We start from the raw sequence: 22,486 nt of genomic DNA on the forward strand, positions 1-22,486 counted from the left end.
TTGGGGCTGCAATGCGCTCGCGGTCCCAGCTTGTGCTTTGCAAGAAGAGGGATTATAACTAGACTGTTATTTTAGGTTAAAATAGCCAAGAGACAGACGCCTTCGCCTCAAAAATATTCTGAGACACATAAAAGTAGAAGGAAACAAGTCTCTTCAGTCACAAAATGTCGTACATCCCGCATATACTAGATTCAATTAATTTAATAAAATAGAATATACATAGAGATTCTGCACAGACGTATTGCTTTCTCCCAACAGCTCCTGGTGTTGGGAACCTCAGCTGCACCGGGCCTCTCCTTCTGCCTGGAGCCAGAGTTGCCAGGGCTGCTGCTTTTAACTCTCTTTGGAAGTTCTGCTTGCAGGTACCCAGAGCCACTGAGGCAGGGAGGAGCGCCTCCGCCTCCTTGGTGTCTATATGGAACTTTTGTCAGGAATATAGCCCAGGAGGAGGAGCTAGGACTTGGCACCCAGTGGAGAAAGGTGAGTGGGAAAGTGGGGCAGGACTCAGGGGTCCAGGTCTGCCGGGTCAGAGGATAAACCGGAGAGACTCAGCACATCTTTCTTTGGGGAGGGCGAGGCAGCCATGCTGTCAGGGGGGCCGGAGGCCAAGGGATCCTTGGAGTCGCTGGATGGAGCCCTCCTCCGGAGGCAGACGCCAGGGCTGGGCGGGGGCCGAGGGCCTTGGCTCTCGGGGGGGTCTATGGAGATACTGGGCGGGCTGAGTTTTTTCTTGGGTCGGCTCCCAGGCCCCCCAAGAGGCTGGCCCCCAAGGTTAGAGGGGTCTGTGCCCAGGTGGGGTTGGGAGCCACTGTCCAGGCAGCTGACGGCGATAGAGTGTCTCCTCTGCTCATCCAGCCAGGACGTGGGCCGGCGCTGGCAGCTCTGGGCCTCCACGCTGTAGCACTTCTTCAGGTCCCGTGGGGATGGGGGCTCCTCCTGGCCGCCAGGGGGCAGGAGGTCTCCTGAAATCCAGCTCAGCTCCGTGTCCAACTCTAAGCTGCTTCTGGTCTCTGGAGGGCCCTTGTCCCAGTTGGGTTGTGGGCCTGGGCAAGGGGCTCGCGGGGGCATGTGCTTGGAGATGTTGCTGTGGCTGCGGGAGTGCTGCTGCGCCTGGGTGCTCGACTGGCCCCAGAAAGAGTAGGCCCGGGCCAGGGGCAGGGAGGGCCCACTCACCTCTGCCAGCAGGTCTTCCCGGCTGCCCAGGCCCTGAACGTCCAAGGAGTCAGTCCTTATTGCTGCCTATATGGGGGGCGGGGAGGGCTCAGCCCAGCAGTCTCCTCTCCAGCATGGACTAGCCCTCCTGTCAAGCTGGCTGTGCCCCCCGCCCACCACCACCACGCACTGCAGGACCACCCTACACAGAGGTCCTGGTAGCCGCTCTTACTTGGAGATAGGGGTCATTGCAGCCTGACCTCTGTGGTCCACTATGTCTCCTCTCCCCCCACTAAACCCCGTCTTCCCTCCCCCATGCTCTGGTCTCCCCTCAGCCTGCAAGAATCGCTGTCTCTGCAGCCCCTGCCTCCTGGGCTATGAGAGAGAAGCCAGGCCATCTCTGCTTACTGAGCTGGCTCCTTCACGCCTCCCTGCCTCTGCGTAGACTTCCCCTTTGGCTCTGTATACCCTTCCAGATTGGCAAGAATCCCTCGATTTTACAGACTCAGGTTCTCTGTGACACAGGGTGTGACAGTCTCCATCCCCAAGTAAAACCGACCCCTTCCTCTTCTGTGTCCCTGCTGCCCCCCACACGTGGGTGTCTGGCGGCTGTGAGCTGAGGCTACAATGATCTGATGGCAGGTATGTCTCCACTATTAGACTGTGAGCTTCAGGCGGCAGGGGCTGTGTCCCCGGTGCCTGGCACACAGAGGCTGCTTAGTGACTATTTACAGAATGAATAAGGACTGTGCCTGCTGCCCCAAGCATATGAGATTGAGATTCTCATGTGTCCATGCTCATGCCTTAGGACACACACACGGCATGGGCTGTGGCCTTATGCAGGTGGGCTCTGGGGCCGGGCGTGGTGGCTCACGCCTGTAATCCCAGCACTTTGGGAGGCCAAGGCGGGCAGATCACTTGAGGTTGGGAGTTCGAGACCAGCCTGACCAGCATGGAGAAACCCCGTCTCTACTAAAAACACAAAATTATCCAGGCATGGTGGTGCATGCCTGTAATCCCAGCTACTCGGGAGGCTGACGCAGGAGAATCGCCTGAACCCAGGAGACGGAGGTTGCAGGGAGCCAAGATCGTGCCATTGCACTCCAGCCTGAGCAACAAAAGCAAAACTCAAAAATACAAAACAAAACAAAACAAAACAAAAGAATGTGGGCTCCGGAAGGTGGGCCCCAGACTTGGCCAAAAGTGAAGACACTTAAAACCTGCCTTGTGCCCCACAGCTCAGCCCAAAGTGTGGAGAAGAATTGGGAGGCAGCTCTGGTTGGTGAGGAAGGAAAGCCCAGAGACTTGGGTTCTACCTCCGACCAGATAGGCGTGACCCTGGGCAAGCACTACCCCTTCTGGTCTCCAGGTCTCCTCAGTGGAACAAGGAACCAGGTGCAAATTTCAAGAAGGCACACACCGCTTCTGCTTTGCCCAGTACTGTGTCCCTGGTATCTGCAACTGAGCCTGGCACATCACTGGCACACAATAAATGTTTGCTGGAAGAATGAAAGTGTCAACTCGGGTCATCACCAGCAGCAGAGGGTCCAGCCCCAGGCCTGTGCCTGCCTTTCCACACCTGCTCACCTGGCGCCTGAGTGGCCTTTGAGCCAAAGGGGAGCGTCCTGGTGGGGGCAGTTTGGGGATGGTGCCCCAGGTTGGGGTGCTGTAGGGCTGAAGCAGATGAGGTGCATCTTTGGGAAGCTGCAGGATGTAGCTGGTGTCTGCTGGCTGGGAGTGAACGGACAAGACGGAGCCTGTGGAGGGAGGGAAGCAGGAGAGGGGTGGGGGGAGAGAATGGAGCTGGAGGGTTCAAGGGAGCAGGCGCCCTCCTGAGCCCTCCCTTCCACTCTCTGCCCCTCATCAGGGCCTCTACCCTTACCCCCTGGACTGAAAGCCATTCCCCCAGGCTGGAGGCTCCCCTAAGGTCAGAGAGACCACTTTGGCTGCCTCAGTTCCCCATCCCCTCAGATCAGGACTGGCTTAGGCCAGGATGGAATCTCCCGTGTGAGCCAAATTGGCCTGCTCCAGCCCTGGTACCTGACTGAGCTTTGGGGAGCCCCCAGCCCCTCTGTCCCAGGGGCCCCTCGGCAATGCTCCCATGCCGACACATGTAGCTGTCATTGGGCAGAGAGTGCGTTCGGCTGACCCCAGACTTCCGCACGGTCAGTAAGTCTGGTCCTGGCAGCTCCGTGGGGTGGGGCTGTACCTGCAAAAGGAACAGGGGAGGGAGGTGGAGGAAGAGGGTATGTCTGGCTTTGGTAACTGAGGCAGAGCTGATAATAGAAAGCAGCCGCGCCCCCCTGCCCAGCCCTCACCCCCGTACCCTCCCAGGACAAGGTAGAGATGGGCATGAGCGTGGCTGGGGAGAAGGGCAGACACATGGATGAGGCCTCCACACGCGGGGAGGAAGCAGGTAGGAGGGGGTCTGGGCAGCCGGGAGAGTCTGCAGGCCCTGCGTCCCACCCCCTGCAAAACTGTACACATTGCATCACCTTTAAGCTCCCACTGTGGTGGTGGAGGGGTGAGGAGGTGTCCAGAGAAGGGAGAGCAGCCCCCAGCCCCCAGCCCTGCAGGTGGCTCACGAGCTCATTCTAAAGGCTCCATTTCAAGGCTCTGAAGGGAGTTCTGGTGTCCACAGGGACGGGCTGGAGCCCTGACCCAGAGCAGCTCAGGGGAGGATTAAAAGCTAACAGCAGGCCAGGCACAGTGGCTGGTGGCTCATGCCTGTAATCCCAGCACTTTGGGAGGTCAAGATGGGCAGATCGCTTGAGCTCAGAAGTTTGAGACCAGCCTGGGCAACATGGCAAAACCCCATTTCCAAAAAAAAAAAAAAAAAAAAAAAATAGCTGGATATGGTGACGTGGCACCCGTAATCCCAGCTACTCTGGAGGCTGACGTGGGAGGATTGCTTGAGCCCGGGAGGTCAAAGCTGCAGTAAGCTGGGATCTTATCTCTGCACTCCAGCCTAGGCAACAGAGCGAGACCCTGTCTCAAAAAAAAAAAAAAAAAAAAAAAGCCAACAGCAGCCAGCAGCCCCCACAACCCTGCGCTGTCAGGGGAGGTGATGGGGAGAGGACCCTCCCAAGGAGCAGGGACCAGGCAGCTCAGGAGAGCTTGCAGGTTGCAGGCTGTTCATCCGATTCTTACAGCAGCCCCAGGTCCCAGCATAGGGCGTGGGTTGGGTTCAGGTGGGTTGAATGGCAGATGACCACCAGAGGCGTATCACAGCTGGCTCCCTGACCTCCACTTTAACCAATGACTCTGGCAGGTGGGGGTGGAGGCCACATTCAGCTGCTCCCTTAGTGGACAGACTCGGGGTGGGAGTGGGGTTGTTGCTCTGTTTCAGAGAAGGGAGGTACTCAGCCTTGGACTCCAGCATGAGGGAGCCTAGGTTTGTTCTCAGGAGGTTTCTCCATCATCCTGTGGTCCCCTTCCCCCTGAACCCTTCGCCCCTTGTTCTCAGGGAGGCTGTAGGAGTCCTGTCCCCATGCAGGCCCAGCCAGTTAAATAGCCCCAGCAGGCCTGAGGATGGCTAAGTTGGAGGACAATCTTATTTTGCTTCCCCTCTCAGCCCCAGGCTCCACTCTGCCAGCCACCCAAGACCCCTAGGGACACCCCAGCTGGTCCAGTCCCTCAGCTGGGCCCTCCTCCGACAACAGGAGGGGAACGGTCGGTTGGTCGGGAGGAGGGGGCTGCTCGCAGTCAGAAGGGACTGGAGCTGGAGAAGGGAAAGGGTAGGGAGGTTGTCAGAGCACAGAGAAGCCCCTCCCACCCCACTGAGTTTGGTGAAGACACAGGGACACACAGGGACAGTGACGGAGGAGACAGGAACAGCGCCCCAGGTGAAGAAGGGCATGGCAGTGGTGGCAGAGATGCGGCTCTCACCCACCACGTGGTGTGAAGGTCTCATATTGTGGGGGTGGGGTGGGGAGGAGGCGGGCAGGGACAGGGAGGGCTGGCTTGCACAGGGCTCCAAATGCATAGACTGACTCTGATGACACCTGTTCTGGGCCGTGTCACTCCTGGATTCACTTTTTCATAATGGCTGCCCCTATAGCCTTCAGGGCAAGACCCCAATTTAATCTTCTCTAATCTCTTTGTCCCCTCTTCAGGTGCCCTACCGAGGGCCTGACAGTTGATGCCTCTGGGTGGAACCTGGCAGCAAACTGAGAGGAGGCAGCCAGGACCCTCGCTGGGCCGATCTGGAGCCCTGCAGCCAGCCCAGCCCCGGGGGTGGCCGGGAGCAGTGAGGGCAGTGTGTATGTACATTGCTCTCCGGGGCACTAAGTAAGAGTGTGTGCATGTCATCAGGCAAAGAGTCATCCGTCAGAGCTAGAGAGCAGGACGGTTCAGACACAATCTCTGACGTCAGAGACAGAGCCTCCATCTCAGCTAGAGGGATCTAGACAGGGAGAGAGATGATCAGGCATGAGAAACCAGGACAGCGCACACGCGCGTGCACACACACGCGCTCTCTCTCAGTCCCCACTTCCCCCTTTTCACGAAGCACGGGGCGGGGTGGGGGGAAGGCATCCCTTCTCTCTCCCCACCCTCTCCCCAAACAAGCTGACAATGCCTCCCCGCACCCACTTCAACCCCCTGCTCTGATCAGAGAGGCTGCGGCAGGCACTGAAGAGCCAGAGCAAACACTGACAAAGCGAGGAGATACAGAAACACAGAAACGCATTCTAAAGATACCCCAGGAGCCTTCCCAGCCCCTCCCACACCACCACCACCCAGGGAGGGAGCGGGAGGACCGAGGGCTTTCGACTCTCAAAAAGATAATATCCAAAAAAAAAAAAAAAAATGAAGAAAGGCCAGCAAAGCACTGTCTCTCCTATCGGCACAGACAGAGCGGCATGGGGGGCGCCGGGGACAATGCCGCCAATCTGATGGCTGTTTTCTGCCTATTCTCTCGGCTTCCAACAGCCTGGCAGGACTTGGCCTGCCCCCAGATTCTGGCTTCTCCCCTCGTGGGCCCTCCTCCGCTTGCCTGCAGCCTGCCCGCCCTCTCCAACTTGGGCTCTGGGAGGTGCTCTCATCCCATTGGCCTGAAGTGGGCACACTCCAGTGGGCTGCCACACCATCTGGCTGGCTCACCTGGGACCCAGGGGGTGCCTCAGTGCCCACAGGATGCTAGGGGACAGTTGGGCCATCCCTCCCGGAGCCCCATCACCTTCCCATCATGTCCTCTTCTCCCACAACCTTTCCCTGTGAGCTTCTTTCAGGAAGGGGAGGCCTCGGAAAGGGACTCACTTTCCCACGATCATTCTAGGTCATTGCCAGATCCCAACAAGAGGCAAGATCCCTTCCCACGTGAGGATCACTGTCCATTTTTTTTGGATCAGGCTAAAGGCTTCCTAAGAACCTGCCTGCCCGCCACCCAAAAGGGCCTCTGGAGGACTCAGCTTTTCTATCTCCAACTGACACCTGTCTCCACTCCGGGTCTGCAGCTTCTCACCTAGGTGGAGGGAGGGTGGGGCCCTCTGTCACGTGGTAGTGAGTGGTGGTGGGGGATCAAGGGGAGGAGAGGAGGGCAGGAGCAGCCCAGAAAGCAGAAGACCTGGAATTAGATGAGACTGGGGGAGAGGGCCCTGTGGTGCTGTGGGAAGGGGCTGGGCTTGGGCAGGAAAGCAAGTCCTATTTCACACCAAGTTCTCAAAATCCACTCCCAGCCGGAGCTTTCTCTCTCTCCCAGGACAGAAATCAGTGGCTCCTGACAGCACTCGCCACGCCCAGTGGGCTCCACGGCTCAAAAAGCCACCAAACCGAGGACTGGCAAGTGTGTGCTGGACACGAGCGGATAGACAGACTGCAGCTTGGCAGCGGGCTCCCTGGCCACCTACACTGTCTCCGGAAGCCCTCCTCCCTGGATCTACCTCCTTCCCTCCACCCCCTAAGGTCCCACTGCTAACTTATCTTCTGCCGCATCCCCCCTTTTCTCTTCCAGATTCTTACAAATCCCCTCTCCCCTCCCCAAGCTCCTCCTCCACACATCCTTCTCATCAGAGGGGCAATCTCAGTAGCCCTGCCTTCCAGCTCTTTTCTGGAGGTGATCTCAGCCTAGAAGAAGCCCCGACTGTCTCTTGCACTCAACTGAGGCCCCGAGGCTGCACTTTCTACAGATACCCAGTGGGCAGGGAACACCCTCAGCTTCCCCAGAAGCATGGCACAGCATGGCACAGCCCGGCGCGGTCAGGGGAGCGGGCACAGCACAGGGGCACAGTAACCTGTGGGTCGGAGCCGCCCAGGCTGGGGGCAGAAGGGAAGGCAGAGGGCTGGCCACCTGGGCCTGCCAGCTCGTCCATCAGCTTCAGCTCCCACTCCAGGGAGCCCTGGATCAGCAGGGATATGGTGTCAAACAGCTGCCCGTCCTGGGGAGCCAGCCCATAAGGGGAGCCGGAGAGGCAGGGGAGCAAGGGTCAGAGGGCAGTGATGGGAAGTGTTGTGGAAGAAGATTGACAAGAGACACAGAGGGAGAAAGAGGTGAAACCCAGACAACACACATGCACATGCGCGCATACACACACACAGCAACAAAGAGATAGAGGAGGGGGTGGGGAAGAGGGAAGGTGGGAGGAGGAAGGAAAGATGGGAGATAGAAGATGAGTAGAGCCCACGTTGGTGGGGAGAAAGAGAGAGAGGTAAAGAGAAGATAAAAGGATGGAGAGATGGAAGAGAATCAGGCAGGTTAAAAGGTGGGTAGGAAAGAGATTTGGCAGTTGGGCAAGGGTAAGAAAGAAACAGGAAGGAAACAGAAAACTTAGCCTTGAACCTATGAGTCAGGAAGGGAAGGCCAGACGAGGCTGGAGGAGCAGGGCATGGCTAAGCTGGCCTGTCTGCCCGGGTAGCCCTGTGGGGTGAGTGTGGGCAGCCATCCCTGGGGAGGGGCGGTGACTGCTCGCTCAGTATCCAGGAGGGAGGGCAGGAGGCTCCAGGAGGAGCCCTAGGGTTTGTGTGCTGCCGGCTTGGCTCCCGCCCGCCACCCTCCATACCCTTCTGCCCCAGCTCCTCTCATGGCCAGGGTGGGTGTCTGCTCACCGTGGGGTGCTCCAGGGAAAAGTGGGAGGCTGATCTCGCATGGGCCGCTGGGTGCAGGGCCCCAGGCTTGGGGCTGTCGGGGCTGTCGGGGCCCTCGACCCCAGGCCAGAGGAAGGGGCTGCCCAGAGGCGAGTGGGGCTGGGGGCTGAGGGTCTTCATCTCTAGCTCCAGCTCAGCCTCCAGCTCAGCCTCCTCCTTGGCCTCCTTGTTGCTCTCCTCCAGGTGCTTCATCAGCACAGCGATCACCACGTTGACCAGCACAAACTGGGCCGTCAGCACGAAGGACACAAAGTAGATGGGCGAGATGACCGTGTTGTAGCAGGTGGACTCCTGGTCACAGTCCCGGAGGGTGTCCTGAGGTGGGAGGAATAGAGGGGTGAGGCTGGGGAGGACAGTGGTTGGAGCTGTTGTGGAAAATCAGGTCACTGGTGTCACAGAGCATTGGAGGAGGAGAAGGAAGGGAAGGAGGGAGTGTTTGGGGGGCAGAGGAGCATTAGCTGCTGCCTGGGGAAGTGTGAGTCAGAGCATGTTCCTGGGAGAGGAAGTTCCAGAGTGTTCTAGCACAGGGGAGAGAAGGTCACATGCTTTTATTTGTGGCCAATTCATCTTCCCAAGGAATCCTAGCTCAGGAAGTGGGGCTGCCTGCCTGGAGCCTAGGCCAACCCTGGGCCCTTACCTTCATAATGCCGTTCCAGTTGTCACCTGTGGAGACTCGGAAGAGGGTTAGGAAGGCCATGCCAAAGTTCCGAAAGGTGGCATGCCGGCCCAGGCCCTCACAGGGGTGTGTCTCGTCACACTCTGGGGGAGGAGGGAAAGGGCGAGAGGCCCATGTTAGTCCAGGAGGCCCCTGGTCTCCAGTCCTGGCTCCTCCATCCTCCCCTACTCCAACTCACCCAGGTCTCCAAAGAGCTCCACGCCCAGAGCTGCAAAGATGAAAAACAACAACATGAAGAGAAGTCCCAGGTTCCCCACCTGGAAAAGAGAAGAAGAAATAGAAACGATGCCGCTGGGTCTCCCAGTCAGCTTCTCTGAGCCCCTGCCCTCTGGAAAGCACCTCCCCCTCCCCAGAGGCCCCCCACTTTCCGGCTACCTGGGGCAGGGCCTGCATCACCGTGTCCAGCAGCGCCCGCATGCCCACAGCCATCTTCAGCAGCTTCAGCACTGCAGAACAGGACAACGTCATGAGCTGGCCCCTTTGGGTCCCTGGCCAGACAGCTGGCAGAGTCAGGGCCAGGGTTGGGCTGGGGCTGCTGGGATGGCCGTCCCCGGGCCAGCCAGGTTGCATCCCCACCCTCAGCCCTGTCCCCAGCCTCCCTTGGCAGAGGCTGGGAGAAAGACCCCTGGGAACCCACAGCCACCCAGGCCTTGGCGAGCCACAAAGCCGACCCTTGCTCTGTCTCCCTAGGCTGGTCACCCTGGGAGGGCAGGTGCGTGGGCTGGGCACCAACCTCGGGCAATGCGCAGTACCCTCATGATGCGGATGATGGTGGGGTTGATGGGCAGTGAGGCGTTGACCTCGATTTCCTCCAGCGTGATGCCCATGATGGACAGCAGCACAATGGCCAGGTCCAGCTGGTTCCACCTGGAAAGCCCAGAACACAGCTCCCTGAGTGGGGGGAGGGGTTTCTGGAGGAGGGGGCAGTTGTGGCACGGAAACACAGGGCTGGAAAGGAAGGCAGACATCAGCGGGTCCAGCCTCCCATCCCACAGAGAAGAGGCGTGGCTTATCTAAGGCCACACAGACAACTGGTGGCATGAGTAGGACTAGGACTTTAGCTCAAAAGCCTCTGCTTTTCATTTGTATTCATTTTTTTTTAATTTAGCACTTACATGGTGTTTACTATGCGCCAGGCACTTTTAAGGGCTTTACAAATAGGAACTCACACCTGCAGTCCCAGCACTTTGGGAGGCTGAGGTGGGAGGATCACTTGAGCTCAGGAGTTCGAGAACAGCTGAGACCCTGTCTCGACTAAAAATAAAAATAAAAAACAATCAGCTGGGTGTGGCAGTGGGTGCCTGTAGTCCCAGCTACTTGGGAGACCAAGGTGAAAGGACAGCTTGAGCTCAGGAGGTCAAGGCTGCTGTGAGCCATGACTGAATTGCTACACTCCAGCCTGGGCATCAGAGCAAGACTCTGTCTCCAAAAACAAACAAACAAACAGACACCAACCTCAAAACCAAATAGGAATTCATAATCTCACAGCTCTATGATGTGGATACTATTATTTTCTCTCATTTTACAAATGAGGAAACTGAGGCACAGAGAGGTTAAGTAACTTACCCAAGGCCACCAGCTACTAAGCAGTGAGACCAGGATTCAAATCCGGTTCAGGCACTCTGGCTCCAGGCTCTGTGCTCTTAAGTCCCAGGCTAGGTCACACTGATTTCTAGCTGCCAGCATCCCCCAGGCCCTGTCTTGTCAAATTCTTTCCATGCCTTCCCATCTCCTGGTCCTGGATGGTCCCTAGTCCCCTATATCAGCCACAGGGTGGGGGCTGAACCTCAGGAATTAAGAAAGGTCTTTAGACACTAGGTCTTCCTGGGTATTTCCCCAAGAGACTCATCCCTTTCTATCTCTATGCAAGTCCCCGAGACCCCCCGCCCTTCTCCGTTACCTGTCCTGGAAGAACCGACGGAAACCAAAGGCCACAAGTTTGAAAACTGACTCCAAAACAAAGATGACAGTGAAGATGTAGTTGCAGATCTTCAGAGCTTCATCCAGAATCTGGCAGGGATGGGGGCAAGATGCAGGGTCCCTTAAGGCCCAGGACCCAGCCCCTCCATCATACTGCCCAAGTCTCAGAGGCAGAGGGACTCTAAGGAGACCTGTCTTCTCTGTTCCCGCCATGATGGCTGGCCATTAGCCACCACCCCAGAATGGACTAGGGTACTTGTTCACATGAATGAATCAACCTTATGCTAAAGGATCTTTCTCCTTGGGAAATGGTGAGGAGATCACATGAGAATGTGCTAGATGACACAGTATGCCAGGACTGGAAGGGGCCTTGTGCATTACAAATTCAACCCTCTCATTGGACAGATGGGGAAACTGAGGGCTGGAAGACAGCCAAGGGAGGCTGACTGGAGAAGTGGCAAGGTCATAGGTGAGCTGTGGAGCTGGACATTCACTAGAATCTCAACTCCAGAAGGGCAGGCATCCATCTGCCTTCTTTACCCTCAAAGATCCAGAGCGCAGCTCATAGTAGACACTCAACATTTGCTGGGTGAAGAAACCAGGTCCTCCACTCCCTTTCTGTGTGACCTTGGCCACATCAACTAACATCTCTGAGCCTCAGTGTCCTCATCTATAAAACAAAGATGATAGCCACCTCCAAGGGGCACAAGAGGAACCCATGTAACGTGCCCAGCACTTGCTTGGCACAGAGATACCCTGGCTCAGGCTGCGTTAACCCTGCCCAGAGGTTCCACAGCTGGAGGTGGGGGGGCCAGATGGCTGGTCCACTCGCTCCTACCTGGGGCTGCTGGTAGTGCTCCATGGCCATGGTGACCACGTTCAACCCGATGACACCTGTGATGAAGAGATCCAGGTAGTGGCTGGTGCACAAGTGGTGGACGAGGAGCCGGAAGCGGGAGTAGTCGGAGTAGTAAGGTTTGCACTGGGCTTCTGACGGGGCGGGGGGAAGAGCAGAGCAAGCATCAGGCTCCTGCGCCCTGCACCCCTCCACCCCCAGTCCCTCATAGCCACCAGCCTCTAACGCCAGAGCTGAAACATTCCAGTCATCACCATCCTCGCCCTCCCCACGCTGCCCCTTGGTGGGGGCAGCCGTCTGGGCGTGTCCCCCTCCAAGCATCTGTTGTACTGGCTGCAGTTGAGGGCAGGATGGATCAGGACATGCAGAGCCCCCCACCTACATTAGACGCCAGGTGAGCCCCCTCCCCTAGGCAGCCTCCAAAATCCACCAGCCCCTCATAACACCCTCGACTCAGTATTCCGCAGCAAGGCCAGATCGATACGATGAAAAACAACTGGTCAGGCTCAGAGGATGCTCCATCAACAGGGAGGCAAAGGCTTTTACTCCTTCACCAAGCTCAGCCCCTCGGGGGAGCAGAGGAGATTACACAGAGCTGGGATTTGGAGATAAAACCGGAGATTGGAAATTGGACATCTTCTTGGCTGGCTGCACTGACCCACCCAGCGGGCCTCCAGAGGGCAGGGCCTGGGTCTCTTGCACCCTCATGTCAGCGAGGGCAGAGGGGAGGCGTTGGGGCTCTGCTCCATCCCAGACTCAAGCTGGGAGGGCCCCACCTGTTGGACTCACCCAGTTTCTAATGAGGCACTGCCCAGCCTGCTCCTGGGTGTTTGGGCAGCCTTAGACTGCAGGCCGGGCTGGAAGCACTGTCTGAGATCTGTCAGAGGCACAATATTTCTCTGGTAATTAGTGAACCACTTAGTTATGAAAATCACGGAGCCAGAAGGTTGGACTGCCAAGGAGGCAGAATAAATCTGGGGGCAGGAGATTTCAGGGGGCCCTCTTCCAGGTGCTGACAAAGAGCCAGGCCAAGTTGGGGCCCATGTTCTCGGGAGGAGGTTGGGACAGATTGGTCTCTCACGAAGCCATAAAGAAGGAAGAGGCTCCTCGTGGGGAGGTGTGCGGCAGCCTCAGGTCCCAGACAGCCCTTCCCCGTCTCAGGAGGTCTAGGAGGAAGCCAGCCAGTGAGGGCTGCAGCCTCTGAGGCCTGAGCCAGTGGGGAGCTGGCTCAGGGGCAGCAGGAAGCTTTGGGCCCAGGCCAGCTCAGATTAACTGTCCTTTCCCATGCATAGGACTATTGAACAGAGAGGTAAACTGAGGCAAGGAGCGGCCTGGGGTGGGCCCCCACCCGAGGCTGAAGGAAGAAGAGCACCCAGGTATTGCACATCCAGCCTCGTGGGCTGCCATGCTCCAGGCCCACCCGGCCACTCTCCAGCATCGGCCTTGAAGTGTGGATGACCACGGAGCAGACAGTCCCCGGCACTCTGCTGTGCCTTAGACATGCATGAGGCCATCTTCCTGTTTTCAGAGATTGGCCAGCCAACTGTGGCTCTGTTTGTTCAAGAACACAGCCCCAAGAGTGTGGGGCTGGAGAGCCTGGGGCAAGGGAGGACAGAAGGCTATGGGTCATCCACAACGCGATGGTAGAGGGTGGGCTGGGTGGGCCGGGCCTCTTCCTTCCTTCCTTCAGTACCACAAGAACCAGAGGGCGCTAGTCGCCCTGCGTTGCCTGAGCAGCCGGAACGCTTTCTCTGCATTAATCTCCATAAATGCCGAGAGCACCCGATCCCATTATGCTAAAATATGAATGGAGAATTAACTAAAATGTTTGAATACAATTAGGTTAGAAAAAGCGGCTCCTTATTAGCCCCATCATTAGCTGAGACAATGTAGAGGAGAGGCTGGAAGAGTTGCCCCCTCTCCCCGTCACCCCAGCCTGACTCTGTAGGCAGTTCCAGGCCAAACGGAGCGGCTATTCCCACCAGCTCTACCTTCTGGCCTTGCCCTAGGAGTCTGTGGGGTGGGTGGGCTTCAATTCAGCCGGGACCCTCCTCCAAGAGGTCCAGAAGGAAGGCGGGACAGGAGGACTGAGGCAGAGCATCTGCTTAGAGACAGATCCCGGCCCCTGAGGTCTGTACAAAGGCCCCTCCACCCTGGCCCCTACCCCAGACGGCAGTTGCTGAGGCTGCCAGAAATCCCCCATTAGAGCGCAGGTCCAAAGAGTACCAGGCCAATCTGATCAGCATCTCCTCGGGCAACCCCTTTGTTTTTCAGAGGGAGAGAATGAAGCCAGGCAAAAAGTGAGTCATTCAGCTAGCTACTAGGCATGACTGAGCTGGACCTGAACTTCCAGCCCGAGGCCCTCGCCAGTTGCCAGGTGGGTGCAGACACAGGGCTTTGAGGCTTTGGCCCAGAGGATGCCCCTGGCCTCCACAGTTAGGGCCTGGCGATGCCACCCCCCTTTGCTGCTCTCTGGACCTCGGCTCTGCAGGCAAGCACCTGGGTGTGGAAAAGAAATAGAAACCCCCTAGAAGGAGCCTTGGGCAAGCCTGCTGCTTTGAGAGCTCCAACCATAGCCCAGGAGGAGCCTGGACCTGTGGTCACTGAGGCATTGGTAGCTGTGGCACCACCTCCCTGCCTTCCACCAGGATGAGCTGCCTTAGGTGGAGAAAATACCAGAGTCAGACAGTGGGGGGAAGGGCACATCTAGGGCGGCCCAGGCCCCCATTTAGGGGCAGGGAGAAAGGAGGGGTGCAGAAGGAGGGCTGCAAGGCAACAGGCACAGTGAGTTAGTAAGAGTCACGGGGAGCCCAGGGCACGGCCAGGGTGGAGGGTTTGCAAAGGGGAGTGGCAATGAGTAGGCAGAAGACGGGGGTCACTCCCAAGGACACAGGCCCCCCACGGCAGAGGCCACACCTTCAGCTGCCGTGGCCAGGCCTGATCACTGGGTCCCGGCCTGGTGGAAGGAAAGAGGGTGAGTGAGTGGAGGTCGATGCCGCAGGTGGCCAAGGAGAGTGGAACTGGTGTTGGAGGCTTAGCGGTCCCATGGGGCAGCCTAATGACCCGAAGCCCCAGTCCCTCCCTCCATCTGGGAAGCCGGGGTGGACCCAGGCGTCTGGTCAGGCCCATTCCCCTGCTAATCACAGGGTCTGCTCTTCTGCCTTTCCCTAGGGTCTGGCTCTCCCCGTCCTGCTGGGAGCAGCACCAGGACAGGAGTGCTAGCAGTGAGGTGTGGTGCACGTGTTTGATTCCCAGCAGCCCTGGACTGCGTTTAACTCTGTCCCCATCCCCCTGGTGGGTAGACCAGTGCATCTGCACCGCTGTAGGAGAACCTCTGGGGTAAGGCCCAGGAATCTGTGTTTATGTTTTCCAGGCGATTCTTATGCACATGGAAGCTTAAAAAGCTCTGGCACAGGCCACGCAGAACTCCAGGTCCTGGGAAGTGGGATATGGGATGATCTGAGCCCTTATTGGGGGTCTCTGAGTCCTCATCAACAGCCAGGGAAGGTAACTGGTTTACACGCCTGTGTGTGCCACCCCAGGATACAGTGGGGTCTATCCACTCCAGGAGCACAGCAGAAGGTACCCGGAATGGGAGTGCAGTGCAAGGATCACGGGAGTGTTTAGCACTGAGTGGGCGAGTCACATCTTAGGGGCCGTGAGAGTCTGCATGTGTTGATTTCTGGGATAACATCCCAGGTGGAAAAGTCTCTGTGGGCCAGCCCTGTGTTAGGATGTTTTGGGGTGAGTGTGAAAGTGTGCAAACTTCAGTCTATAGGCCAAGTGAGCCCATAAGGGAAAAGCTGAAGGCCACTTCTTCCCTCCTTCCCCTCATCCCCTAACAAGCCACGAATTTGCAAGACAGCCTGATGCAGAGATGTGGGGACCCTGGCAATCCAGACACAAACCAGCTAAAGACTCCTGAGCCCCAGCGAGACAGTCTCTCAATGCCAAACGCCACTGCTTAGCCTCATGGGGCCATAGCGCAGATGGCCTCAGGGATAACGTACTGAGTGGAGGCTCAGGGGTTCTCTCTTGGGTGGGTCCCTGAGGCCCCACAGATCATGACGCCCAACATCCCCAGGGCAGCATCTGCCAGATTCTGGCTTCCGGGGGAGTGGGGAAAGTGGAGAAAGGTACAGCCAGTGGTTCCCAGCATGGGGGTCCTTATGTTCTCTCTCTCTCTCTCTTTTTTTTTTTTTTTTTGAAATGGAGTCTCGCTCTGTCACCCAGGCTGGAATGCAGTGGCGCGATCTGGGCTCACTGCAACCTCGGCCTCCTGGGTTGAAGCGATTCTCCTGCCTCAGCCTCCCGAGTAGCTGGGATTATAGACGTGAGCCACCATGCCCGGCTAATTTTTGTATTTTTAGTAGAGACGGGGTTTCACCATGTTGGCCAGGCTGGTCTCAAACTCCTGACCTCATGATCCACCCGCCTCAGCCTCCCAGAGTGTTAGGATTACAGGTGTGAGCCACCGCGGCCGGCCCTTACATTCTTTCCAATACTTCAAAAAGCTTGAAAGAAACCCTATACTTTGCCTGTGTTAAGGCCCCACAGACTAATTTAATGATGAAACGGTCTTTCTTTGCCATCATTTAGTGCGTAACCTTCTGCAGCTCAGAAGCTGTGATTAGCAATTAGATGCGCCTCTGATTAGTAAAAATGATGAAAGAAAGTCATTATTGAAGTGCTCGTAACTTCATAGACAGCCTTCGAAAATGTGGGGTCTGTTGCAGGAGATGATAACTGGGGGCCTTGGGGATGAACAGCTTGGGAACCACCAGCTGGAGACATAGTGTTAGGAGGCCCCACAGCTCTGCCATGGACTCCATGAGCCTCCACACCTCCATCTGGGGGCCAGTAGGGGAGAGGGGAGCAGGGGACCGAGGGACCATGGAGGGTGGGCTGGACCGGGAGAGTCTTCCCAGAGACATGGCTTTTAAATATAAGGACCCAAGTCACTCCCAAATCTTTGGCTTTTTTTGGGAGAAGCTCGTGGCCAACTCAGGCCTTTGATTCCCAATTCCTGCTGTTTGTAGCGATGACGCAGCCACCGTGATCACTTGACTATTAATGAGTCTGTTCAATTATTCACCGTTACATTTTTAAAACAAATCCTTCCCCTCTCTGCTCCTCTCATCCTGCTCCCTTGGATCAAAGTCTCCCCTTAGACAAAAGGAGACGGGAGAGATTTGCAGCTCTAATAATTGACCGGTGAGCTACAGGGAGGAGGCACAGGAGGGAAGAGGCAGCGGGAGGTGGGGAGCTTGGCGGGCGAGAAAGCCCTTGCTGGGAAGGTAGGCTCTCCAAAGGGCGTCGGCAGAGAGGCCTCAGGCCCTCGCCTCCCGTCCAGTTTCACGCAGGCCTGCGGGATGCCGCGGAGCCCAGCGCTTCAGCCCCTGCCCTCTTGGGGGCCCCAGGGACCCTCACCCCTTCACCCCAAGAGGATAGAATCAATGAGCCATGGGGGAGGGAGTGAAGAGCATGTCCCCACGCGCATAAGCCCACACCCCAGACGCAGTACCTGACGCAGCGCTGGCTGAGCTGCCGGAAGCAATTACATCGTCCAGCATTAGATCTAAAAGAACGAAACACGACATTGGTCACTGGCTGGACCAGGTGCGCTGGGCAGGGCCCCTCAGGGGCGGCTTCCCCTCAGCTTCCACCTCACTCTGCCAATGGGTGGGGTGCATTGAGCATGGCTGGCTGGCTCTGAATGTCCAGCCCAAAGCTGGGGGCACAGGGCACTTGAGGAAGACAAGCAATGTGGCTAGCTGGTCAGGGTCAAGGGGCAGGGAGGCACCAGGAGGGGCAGGCAACCAGTCATAGGAACAGATGTCCACTTCTCCTGCACTGTGGCCTCAGCTGCACCTGAGACTGCTACAGACCCCAGAAGGGGAGCCAGCTGGGCAAGCAGGGGCCACAAGTGCCGCCTGCCAAAAGAATTCCATCTGCCCGACTGTGAGGAAGGGGTGGGGAGGATGGAGCAGGAGTGGGAGCGTGGCCACTGGGGACAGTGCACCTGCTCAGCTGCAGACATCCACAGGGAAGCCGAGCCCGGATCCCTACCCGGAGCTGAGCAGAAGGTCTTGGGGGTGCTGATAGTGAGGGTGAGGGACATGAAGAATGGCACCTCCCATTGCTGCCCAGAGGCCAGCGTCTCCCCCACGTCCTGGGGCAGCTTCCGCTGTTCACAGGGAACACAGGCCCCCTCCCACCCCCACCCTCGTCTGCAACTCCCACACTCTCTGCCCTCCTCAGAGTGCCTCTCCCAGGCCTCGGGAGATAAAGCTGAGGGCAGAGGGGAGGCAGGGGCACGGCAATCCCTCACTCATTTGGTGGTACTCACATGTGAACACACCAAAGGAAAACTCAGGCCATCGCACCCATCTTATCGGCGGAAGGAAGACGGTTTGTGAAAAGGTGAAGAGAGCATAGGAAACCCTCACCCCAAACAGAAAGAGACACACAGACAGACACACAAAGGCTTAGAGAAACCCACACACAAAGACACTTAGAGAGACGTGGGCTGTGACTGAGAGAGAGAGGCGTGGAGATTCCACTGCACCAGGCAGATGGGAGCCCTGGAGCCTGGGAGAGAGGCAGACAGGTGCAGACACACCTGGGGATGGCCCAGAAACAAAGCAGCCTGGGCGCCTGCCGCGTCTCTCACATCCTTCCTGGCCTGTCTTCTCACTTAGTCTCGGCCCACCCGTGGCATAAGGGCATGAGGACGATGGATGGGGGCTTCACCCACCCAATGCCAAGAGATGCTGGGGAGCACAGGTGAGGAGGTGAGGGGCTGCAGGGCCCCAGGTTATTCCAGAACTTCCCCAAGCCAAGGGGAGTTTTCTCTTTTTGTTTTCGTTTTTGCTTTTTTTTTTTTTTTTTTTTTTTTTACTTTGGCAAAAAAAAAATATATATATGATGGTAGAAAGTTTTGTTAGAGATAGGGAGGGAGGGGTGCCTGGGTTCTCTTTCACGCTGTTGTCCATTACTGAGTTCTGCTGAGGCCTTGCTCAGCAGCTGCAGACACGAGGTGGGCGCAGGGTTAGATGCTTGCTGCCCACCCTGGGCCTCTGGATGCTGGCATGGGGCAGTTGAGCAGCCAATGAGGCTCCTCTGAGAGTCAAGCTCAGGGAGGCTGGGTGTCAACCCCCATTTGGCATCATCTGGGGAGGATGATGCTGAGGTCCCGGGAGCCCCCAGGGTGGGGGCAGCTCCCCCTACCCATGGGGCTGAAGTGGCCTGCTTCATGCTGGCTCTAAAGGCAGACATGCTCTTGCGGGGAAGGAGGTGAGGAGGGAGGAGGGAGTCTCTTCTCCCTGCCCCCGGCCCCAGCGCCTAGCCCCCTGCAGTCGCAAGGCCAAGGTCAAGCACGACCCAGAGAGAGGTGGAAAGACTACCGACCAGCCATCTGCTTCTCCTTACTCCTTCTCTTTTTCTCCAGTCTTCGTAGACGCTTCTCCTCCCGCCGCCGGGCCTCCTCTTCCTCCTGGTGCTGCCGACACTTGTGGAAGTTCTCCACCACCACACCCACAAACATGTTCAGGACAAAGAAGGCCACAATGAGCAGGAACGAGATGAAGTACAGCAGCATCCAGGGGTTGTGGTTCATGATGGGCTGGCGGGGAGCAGGAAGGACAGGCGGAGCCATCAGCCCGAGGGCAAGCTGTCTTCGGAGCTGCCCACAGCCTGGGTTCCTGCAAACCCAAATAGCTACAGCAACCTGACAGGCGATGGAAATGAATGGTGTGGGTTTGATGTGAAGCAGGAGGGAGGGGCAGGAACTGTGGTAAAGGGGAGAGTAGATTCTCCATCCAAAACTGCCTCTTTGTTCTGGCTGACTCCTGCCCTGAGGGAATGCAAGCCCAGTATTCCCAGATCTTCAGACTTTTCCTGAGTAGACACAAATCTGAATCTCTGAGTAAAACTCACCATTTTTTTTTCTTTTTTTAGAGACAGGGTCTTGTTCTATTGCTTAAGCTGGAGTGCAGTGGTGCGATCATAGCTTATTGCAGCCTGGAACTCCTGGGCTCAAGAGACCTTCCCACCTCAGCTGGGACTCCAGATGATACCACCACACCCGGCTAATTGTTTTTGGATTCTGTAGAGCTGGGGGTCTTGCTATGATGCCCAGGCTGGTCTCCAACACCTGGCCTCAAGCGATTCTCTTGCCTAGGCCTCCCAATGCACTGGCATTACAGGTGTGAGCCACTGCACACAGCCCAAATTCACCAGTTTAAAAATATTCACCACTAATTCAAAAAATGTTAAACATGTTGTAGACCAATAAAACATGCCCAGATTTGGCCCACAGGCCACCAGCAACAGCCTCTGCTGTAAAATGTGATGCTTCTTTCATGGCATTTTGCCACCCTGCCTTGCTCATTCTGTCTTGAAATCAGCCCATGCTGAGTGACCTGAGCCCACAGATGGGTCCTGCCCACCTCAGTCCTACCTGCTGGTCCACGCCCACAGCATCCAGCCCATCATACATGATGTCCACCCAGCCGTCCTTGGAGGCCAAAACGAACAGGGACATCAGGGCCTGATGGGGAGGAAGAGAAGGAGATATTTGAAGTCTAGGATGTGTGGCTGAATCACCTACCACCCGCCTCCAAAGTGCCTCCTGCATCAGCTCCAAACACCCTAGTTCTTGAGGGGTCAAGCTGGAGTCACACTCCAGGCTCCAGGAGAGCCCCCATCTCAGGGTTCCATAGCTGAGCTGCAGCTGGAGGGGCCCTGAGAGATGGTCACACCCTCTGCCCTCCGCCAGGTAGGACAAGCGACCCACAAACCCTGGAAATCCAGAAACCAAAACCAGGGTGGGTCTGGGAAGCAAAACTGAGTGAGCAACTTCGTTTTCTCCATTTCTGTTTCTGCAAATATGGAGTGAGGAAAGGAGTTATCTTGACAATATGCCTATCCCTTCCACCGTGTTAAACAAATATACACATCATCTCATTGCATCCTTACTGCGACCTCCAAGGAGATTCTATTATGACTCCATTCACCAGTTAGTGAAACTGAGGCCCTGGTCAGTCAGCTGCTCCAGGTCATTGAGCTGACAATGGTGGGGTCAGAATTTGCACAGGATTCACATCCAGGGCTGCCTGTCCCCACTGCCACGTGTGCTTCCCGCTCCACCATGTAGCGCTCTGGCCCTGGGCAATCCCCTTACCCCCTCTGAGCCTCTGTTTCTTCATCTTTAAGGAGGGCTAGAGACCCCATGGGCCCACTTTTTGGGGCACTGAGGGATGGACTGGGCTTTGCGACATGCTGGTGGTTAGACAGCAGAGGGTGTGAAAGGCTGATCTCTTCGTGGAGCCCACCGGAGTCAGCAGGTATCATTAAGCATGGCCCTGTGTCCCCTCCAGCCTCCTTCACCACAGTCCCACCTCTGAGCCTGGGGCTCACCTGGCCAAGGTTGTCAAAGTTGTACTTGTGCCGGACCCACCGGTAACTGGCCTCAGCACAGTCCGATTTATTGGTGATGTTCCTGGTATCCTCGCCCTGGCACACGAAAAACTTCCCTTTGAAGAGCTGGACACACATTCCCAGAGACAGAGAAAAGTGAGCTGTGACCACAGGAAGCCCAGGACTCCTGAGCCCCACCCCCACACCAGCCTGGGCACGTTTTGGGTGAGTGTGGCGTGCTGTGCTCTGGGGTCAGTCAAGTCAGGGAAACACTGACAGGAGCCTCCCCTGCCGACACCCGCTTCCTTTCCAAGAGCTGGGAGGAAAGGTCATCGGGGCGGGCAGTGGGAAAGGGTGAAGGCGGGTAATAGTCATTCATCGTCCACCAATGGTTAGGTCAGGCGTGTGCCAAGTGTGGGTCCCCAGCATCATCTGGGAACATGCTAGAAACACACATTCTCAGGCCCAGCCCAGATCTACTGAATCATACACTCCGAGTTGGGGGAGCAGCGATCTTTTAACAAGCTGTTCCAGTGATTCTGACGCAAACGCAAGTTTGAGAACCGCTGAGCTAGGCATTTAATTCTCACAGCAACTCTGGGTAGGGGAGTGGGTATTATCAACCCCACTTTACAGGTAAGAACAACTGAAGCTCAGAGAAGTTAATCCACTCACTAACGTCCCACAGCCAGCAGGTAGCAGAAAGGGGGCTTGAATCCAGGTCTGTCTGATTGGAAAGCTCACTCTCATTCTAGTGTAAACCAGGCTATGACTACTGATGAAGAAAGGCAGGCAGGACCGGGGGCCTGAGCAAACTGCTCGAAACAGACTAAATTCACCGGAAGGACTGGGTTTAACAATGGTTCACTCTACTGACCCAAGGAGGCTGGGAAGTGGGGAAGGGGAAGAGCACTGGGTGGGAGTGGGGAGGGTGTACAGAGAGGCACCACACAGCTTTGGTAAATGCACCCCAGCCTGGTCCCTAGGGCTAGCGATTTCTAGGAAGCCAGGGAACAGCCCCTCACCCAGGGCAGAGTGGATATCCCAGAAAGCCAAGGGAAGGAGGGGTGGGGAGGGGAGGGTGTAGCCACCCAGGGGCTCCCACGCTGCCTGAATAGCCAGCTGTCTACCCTGCAGCTGAAACAGCTGGAGCCAAGGGCCCTGGAAGACTGCGATGGAGGGGCTCCCCGGCCCCCCGAGGCGTCTGCTGAATCCTGCAGGCAGCTCTGGCTCTTTCTCTTCCAAAGCCAAGTCTCCTCCCTGGGCCCAAGGCCAAGTTTCCCCAGCAGCCCCCACTTCCTGCCTCGTCTGGGGTCTGCACCCGCCTGCCTGCCAGCACGCTGCTAACCTGGCCCAGCTGTCTGGGCCCTGGATCCCCA

General features: G+C 57.0%; 1 protein-coding gene across 31 annotated transcripts in view; it reads right to left on the reverse strand.

Annotated features, from left to right (window-relative positions):
* Positions 1 to 183: 183 nt before the first annotated feature.
* CACNA1G (calcium voltage-gated channel subunit alpha1 G) overlaps positions 184 to 22,486 on the reverse strand; it is a 66,688-nt gene continuing 44,385 nt past the window's right edge. For 3 of the 31 annotated variants that reach the window (XM_077971152.1, XM_015119288.3, XM_015119285.3), the window contains 13 exons: positions 21,108 to 21,233; positions 20,149 to 20,238; positions 19,098 to 19,311; positions 11,670 to 11,821; positions 10,812 to 10,921; positions 9,645 to 9,778; positions 9,287 to 9,357; positions 9,090 to 9,168; positions 8,873 to 8,994; positions 8,197 to 8,550; positions 3,193 to 3,361; positions 2,740 to 2,909; positions 184 to 1,239 (listed from right to left, as the gene is read on the reverse strand). In XM_077971152.1, the coding sequence (XP_077827278.1) occupies positions 505 to 1,239; positions 2,740 to 2,909; positions 3,193 to 3,361; positions 8,197 to 8,550; positions 8,873 to 8,994; positions 9,090 to 9,168; positions 9,287 to 9,357; positions 9,645 to 9,778; positions 10,812 to 10,921; positions 11,670 to 11,821; positions 19,098 to 19,311; positions 20,149 to 20,238; positions 21,108 to 21,233 (2,526 nt within the window). In that variant the 3' untranslated portion in view covers positions 184 to 504. Of the gene's footprint in view, positions 1,240 to 2,739; positions 2,910 to 3,192; positions 3,362 to 5,422; positions 5,558 to 7,385; positions 7,530 to 8,196; positions 8,551 to 8,872; positions 8,995 to 9,089; positions 9,169 to 9,286; positions 9,358 to 9,644; positions 9,779 to 10,811; positions 10,922 to 11,669; positions 11,822 to 17,211; positions 17,266 to 19,097; positions 19,312 to 20,148; positions 20,239 to 21,107; positions 21,234 to 22,486 lie in introns of all 31 variants that reach the window. The other 28 variants (XM_077971141.1, XM_015119270.3, XM_015119275.3 and 25 more) reach the window with 21 other exon arrangements.

Source organism: Macaca mulatta, chromosome 16 (assembly GCF_049350105.2).
Source record: "Macaca mulatta isolate MMU2019108-1 chromosome 16, T2T-MMU8v2.0, whole genome shotgun sequence".
Taxonomy (NCBI): Eukaryota; Metazoa; Chordata; class Mammalia; order Primates; family Cercopithecidae; genus Macaca; species Macaca mulatta.